This window comes from Budorcas taxicolor, chromosome 7 (assembly GCF_023091745.1).
Source record: "Budorcas taxicolor isolate Tak-1 chromosome 7, Takin1.1, whole genome shotgun sequence".
Classification (NCBI taxonomy): Eukaryota; Metazoa; Chordata; class Mammalia; order Artiodactyla; family Bovidae; genus Budorcas; species Budorcas taxicolor.
This window is the reverse complement of record NC_068916.1, coordinates 60,059,522-60,065,521: the sequence shown is the minus strand read 5'-3', so window position 1 is coordinate 60,065,521 and position 6,000 is coordinate 60,059,522. Positions and strand designations below refer to the sequence as shown.

The 6,000-nt window shown below is 44.6% G+C and overlaps 1 protein-coding gene across 1 annotated transcript in view; it reads left to right on the top strand.

Annotated features, from left to right (window-relative positions):
- Positions 1-583: 583 nt before the first annotated feature.
- SH3TC2 (SH3 domain and tetratricopeptide repeats 2) overlaps positions 584-6,000 on the top strand; it is a 55,877-nt gene continuing 50,460 nt past the window's right edge. Inside the window, exon 1 of the mRNA XM_052644075.1 lies at positions 584-635. Within this exon, the coding sequence (XP_052500035.1) occupies positions 584-635 (52 nt within the window). The remainder of the gene's footprint in view (positions 636-6,000) is intronic.

The following is a 6,000-nucleotide window of genomic DNA, read 5'->3' as shown; positions in this document are numbered from 1 at the left end:
GATTTTGGCAGCCAGGGCTGGGGGTGAGGTGAAATGCTGTACCCACAGCTCCAACTTCACCCAAATAGCTAAGGTGGGGTGTTTGTAGAGAGAGACTGGGTAGGGAGCGCTTTCCCAGCAGCAGGAGAATCAGTGTGGGCCAAGCCAGTCATGGAGGGAGAAAGAACAGAAGCAGCCTTGATTCCTGAGATGCTCTCTGCCTCCTCCTCCTGTGCCACTCCCCCACACCGTCCACCCGCACAAGAACCAAACTGTGTATCTCAATCCTAGAATGTGTGGAATGTGCCACAGCCTGATAGGCATGAAGCAGTCTGCAGAGAGGCAGGGAGGAGCTCTGCTCCCCAGTCAGAGGCCCGACAGTGCAAGGACTATGGGTCCTGAGGGCTGGGCAGCCCCTCCCATCCTCCCCGGGCCTGCTGCCGCAGCCAGGATATCAAAGGCTGCATTGTGCTTTGAGCGGGACTTGGTCCCTCGTGTGCCAGGGAGGAGGCGGGAGGAGGGACACCGCTGGGAGGCTGTCTCCTCCCAGTGCTCCTCTGGCTGGTATTCCCAGGGGCCTCGGCCTGGGGAGGATGGTGCACACATGGGTGGCTGCTTCTGCATCCCTGGGGAGCCAAGTCTGTCCTGGGGTCCAGGTGAGTTTCCTGGGGGCAAGGGGGACCCCGGCCTGTAGAATGCCTGATACGGTGGTGGGTCCACTGAAGGCTTAGGGATCTGCTGGGTTGGGGAGCTACTCTTCTCAAGATGGGGAGATGGTTGCACTTTCTGGCTTCTTCTCCTCCCTTCCTCTTCCTCACTTAGTATTTGTCATTCTGACATTGTGAAAAGGGAGTGAAACCTGGGAAGCATCTACTTTTCCTAAAGAAAGAGGCTTTGAGCTCACTCTAGGAGGAGGAGAGGAGGCTGCTTTTGGCTGCCACTCCCAGGGTGTGACTAAGCCCTTCCTTCCTTTTTTCCCAAGATGCCCCAGTTCAGGAAGAAAGCTCAGGCAGTTGGTTCCTCTGGGGACCAGCGGTGGTCATAAACTTGGCCTTGGTCACTCAACCCTATTTTTGTCAGGGTTAACGTTACTGGAGGAAAACAGGCAGTTTCCTGCCTCCTACCTGTTACAGTGTGTGTGTGTGTGGTGTGTGTATGTGTGTGTACGTCAAACTGAGGTCACTCAGAGTTGTTGCTCTAAGAAATTGTCAAGTCATCTGAGGCTTGACATATGGTGACCAACACTGCTGGTTTCACTGGGACCAGGGCTTTCCCAGGATGCATTCAGCGCTAAAACCAAAACAGTCCCAGGCAGACTGGGGTCACTGGTCACCCTAATGCAAACTCCTTGCTTCTTTTCAGAGGCAGACCAAGGTGAGGCCCAATAGTCTCATGTATGGCATTCACCAGGATGAGCTGTGGCTTTGTGGGAAGAGTGTGGATTGCGGAGGACTCTCTTGGAAGACAAATGAGCATTACACCAAGAAATTATTCCTAACACTTGTTAGGATTCCATGTCTTCCTGGAGCACCACCATGTTTCCTTGGAGGGGGAGCCCAGGAGAACCTCTAGCCTCGGTTTTCTACTCTCTGATAGACAACTTCCCCGTGTAGTTTTGTGACCTGGGCTCGATTAGGTGGAAGGCACTAGAGGTTCCTAAAGCAAATATGAAGCAGCCATGTTCTGCTTCCTTTGCTTGAAGTTCTAGCCTAGGCACCTTGGTATCTCCAGCAGGGAGAGGCTCCCAGACTAAAGGTACCCCAGACTTAAAAATCCCCCAAATAATGCCCTTGGCACTAAATGCACGACCTTTAGCTAGAAAACATTTTGCTTCTCCAAATTTCTAAAATGTACACGCTTTTCAGGCCCTCCCCCTAAATCCTGCTATCCTTGTATCCCATGGGAGCAGACATTGCACGGGGGCTGCAAGAATATGAAGGACCACTGGTCTGTAAAGCAGGGACCTACGTTCTAGATCTGGTTCGGTTTATCTCCTCTTAGGCATCCTCACAGTTAATCACCCAGTCTTTGAGGTTAGGTCTTGTCTGGATTTGCCAGACAAGGTCTTGGTTCTTTGATTTGCCTTGAGCAATTTATTTATTAACCTTTCTGTGTTTCCGTTTTCTCACTTGCAGATTTTATGATATAATTATGCTTTCCTTATAAAGTGTTGTGGTAGGGAATAAGTCCACATGAAATACAGTTAAAACAACCTGACATAGTTAATTAAGCACAGTAAAGAAAACAAGGCACATTAATCACATCTCTATGACTCTGGCATATCACGCTCTCTCTCTAGGTCTCCCTTTGCTCATCTATAAAATGAGGGGGTTGTAAACTCAGCCTGTGGAGGTAAATTAGGGAGCTCTGCTCCTGCCTGGTCCCTGACGCCCCAGCTTCAGCCTGAATCACCCTGCTTCTGTTTGACATCCTGTTGTTTAGCCCAAGATTTCATGTAAAGAATTCTGCAGCTTGAAAGAAACAAACCAACACTGAAGATAACAATCTTAAAGTTCTTATGACACTATCATTCAATTACCTATTATTTCACCACATTTTTGCTCTTCAATTGGTTAGCAGCCTGGATTCACTTTTTCACCAATAGTCAGCCTGGTATTTATTTCTATTGAGGCTTTTCATGCCATCTCCCCAGTTTTCTGTACTCATCAGGGCCTTTCCCTGGAGAGGATGTTATGGCATTGTAGGTCTGAGGTCAGTTGTTGTAAACATCCCCTTCTATTTATCCTATTTATCCTAGGAATGGGAACAAGGTACACAAGCTAGAGTGACTTAATAGTATGTGAGTGTGGCAAGTCTCTTATATTCTTTGAACGTCAGTTTTCCTGTCTCTAAAATGAATATAATGATAGTATCTGTCACACAGAGCTTTTGTGAAGATTAAATCAGATAATTCATCTCATGGATTTAGCAGGGTCTGACTTTTGATAGCCGCTCAGTAATTGCTGGCTGTTTTGTTGTTAATTAATAAGGACCACTCCAACATCCCTTCTCCTATGCCTGACTCCACTGGAGTAGGAGTCGCTGCTCCTCTTTCTTCGGCTGCTTCTGCCATTGTGTCTGTTTCAGTGGGAGTAAACAGTGAGGACCAACAGTCCTCAGGGGCTAGGTAGGCAGGAAAGAAGGCCTGATAGCACTAAGCCCTGGACCGCTGCCCAGCTGGTCTGCAGTGAAGTGACAAAATGAAAAACGCATTCCTGATGCCCCCCAGGTGTGCTGTATTCTCACACACGGACTCTGCCTGCAGCGTTTGTTCCCATGATGCTTCTTACTCTGGACATGGGCACGGGGTGGGTTTCTGGTAACTGCCATTATTTCTGACTTTTGGACCCCTGGAAATTCTTGCCACTGTTAAACCACAGTTGCTTAGTTAAGATCACAGAGTAAGTCATGTCAAGATTCGTTGGCCTAAAAGCTTCTAGCACTGCCGTCTTATCTTTCAATACTATCTTGAAGAGATCTGGCAGATTTATATCCTTATACAGAGGATGTGGGAGAGATACATTTGCCTACATTGATTGCTGTTGTTTGTAACTTTCCTTTCAACCTTTTTTGGTAAATATGAATTATCAGTAGAATTATAAGAAATGGAGGGATGAATGTTGACAATAGTAAGTCATGATTCACATTTGAGCTTTAAAAAACTTGAGACATTTTGAATATACTGATAATTGAGCATATGGGACAATATGCAACTTTCTACTTTATGTCCTATTAGCTTCAGGACTTCTTTATTTCTTTCTTTTACTTTTTAGAAAAATAAAAGATTATAGATACAGTTAGGGTCCCCTGATAGTTTTTCCCAATCTTACTCCTCACTCTCCCTCCCCCAAACTAATCACATTCATGAATTCAGTGGTTCTGTGCTTTCACTGCATATCTGTATACTCATGAGTGTTCCTTGGAAGGACTGATGTTGAGGCTGAAACTACAATACTTTGGCCACCTGATGTGAAGAGCTGACTCATTTGAAAAGACCCTGATGCTGGGAAAGATTGAAGGCAGGAGGAGAACGGGACAACAGATGATGAGATGGTTGGATGGCATCACCGACTCAATGGACATGAGCTTGGGTAAACTCCTGGAGTTGGTGATGGACAGGGAGGCCTCGTGTGCTGTGGTCCATGGGGTTGCAAAGAGTTGGACACAACTGAGTGACTGAACTGAACTGAATTGAATCCTTGTAAAGAATTTATTAAGATTTTTAAATTTAAAGTGATATCATTATGCAGCCTTTTTTTTTTTTTTTTAAATAATTCAACACTGTGATCTAAGATGGGCTTCCCTGGTGGCTCAGACGGTAAAGAATCTGCCTGCAATGCAGAAGACTCAGGTTTGATCCCCAGGTCGGGAAGATCCTTTGGAGAAAGGGAATAGCAACCCACTCCAGTATTTTTGCCTGGAGAATCCCATGTACAGAGGAGCCTTGTGGGCTACAGTCCATAGGGTCACAAAGAGTTGGACATGATTAAATGACTAACACTATTAAACTATGATCTAAGATACATTCATGTAGATAAACATAGCTGTAATTCTAATTTGATATTTGTCCCAACTAGGACAATGTGGGTTCACATCATAAAAACTGCTGGTGGTATTCTTGTCAAGTCAAAGAAATAAAATGTGGGTGGAGAAAAAAAAAGCATGCAGGGAAATCTTCACTGTTTAGTTTTCTTCTTAAATTTGGGAGTGGTGGTGCATAAGTGGGACCAAGAAGAGACTGAGAGAGAAGTGGGAATATATTCTCATTTCCAGCAAGTTTCTGTGGCTGAAATATCTCCTGAGTTGGAGATCTTAGACTTCAGCGTTCTGAGGTTGGGTTTATGTAGTGGAACCAGCAAGATTTACACCCATAATCTGGATGGCCTCAGACTCTGTATGACTCTGGTAAAATCACTACTTCTGTCTGGGCCTTAGTTTCTCAACAGTAAAATTAGGAGTGGAATTCAATGATCTCTAGTCCCTCCAAATATTCATTTTCTGTAATTATTGCCTCTCCTCATTTTTATCTCTCATATTTAAGATGTCAAGATGCCTTCCCTTTTCTAACTTTAAAATACAGTGCCGTTCACTGTATTCCGTCTTCTCATTTGCCAGGATCACAGTCCACATTCTCACGCTCTCGCTGCGGACTGTCACAGTCTTTAGCTATCCTCCCTGCCCTTCTTTCTTGCCTCTCCCTGTCCTTTCAGTGCTCTCCCATGGGGAAGTTCCACTTTTGTTTTGCCACACCCATGCTCAAGAATGTTACATAGCTCCATATTGCTTGCTATATCCATTCTAAATTCCTCTAACTTCTTTAAAATGTTCTCCTTATCCTGACCCTACTGTATTTATCAATTTTAGCTCCATCATCCTGACCTCTCCAGTATGTTGTCAGCTCATGTGCATGCAAACATTCGCTTCTGTCCTGCTGATCTCTTTACCAGTAATCCCACTTTTCTACCACTTATATAAATCTACCAACAAAATAAAGAGGGAGCCATAGACTGGGAGATAATATTTGTAAATTACATATCTAATACTTGTATCCAGAATAGAAAAAAAAATCTTATAACTCAGTAATGAGAAAATAAACAATCCAATAAAAATTGTCAGATAGTTTCATTCAGAAAATATAGGGATGGAAATCATACATGTGAAAAATGTTCAGCATCATTAGCTGTGTTCAGTCACGTCTGACTCTTTGTGACCCCATGGACTGTTAGTTCCACCAGGCTTCCCTGTCCATGGAATTTTACAGGTGAGAATACTGGAGTGGGTTGCCATTCTCTTTTCCAGGCAATCTTCCCAACCCAGGAACTGAACCCAAGTCTCTTGCATCTCCTGCATTGGTAGGCAGACTCTTTACCCCTAGTGCCATCTGGGAATCCCTCATTAGTTATTAGGAAAGTGTAAATTAAAACAATGAGATAAAACCACACACCTACTAGAATGACTACAATTAAGAAGACTGATACTAAAGTGGTGTGGATGTGGATGTGGAGAAACAGGAACTTTCAT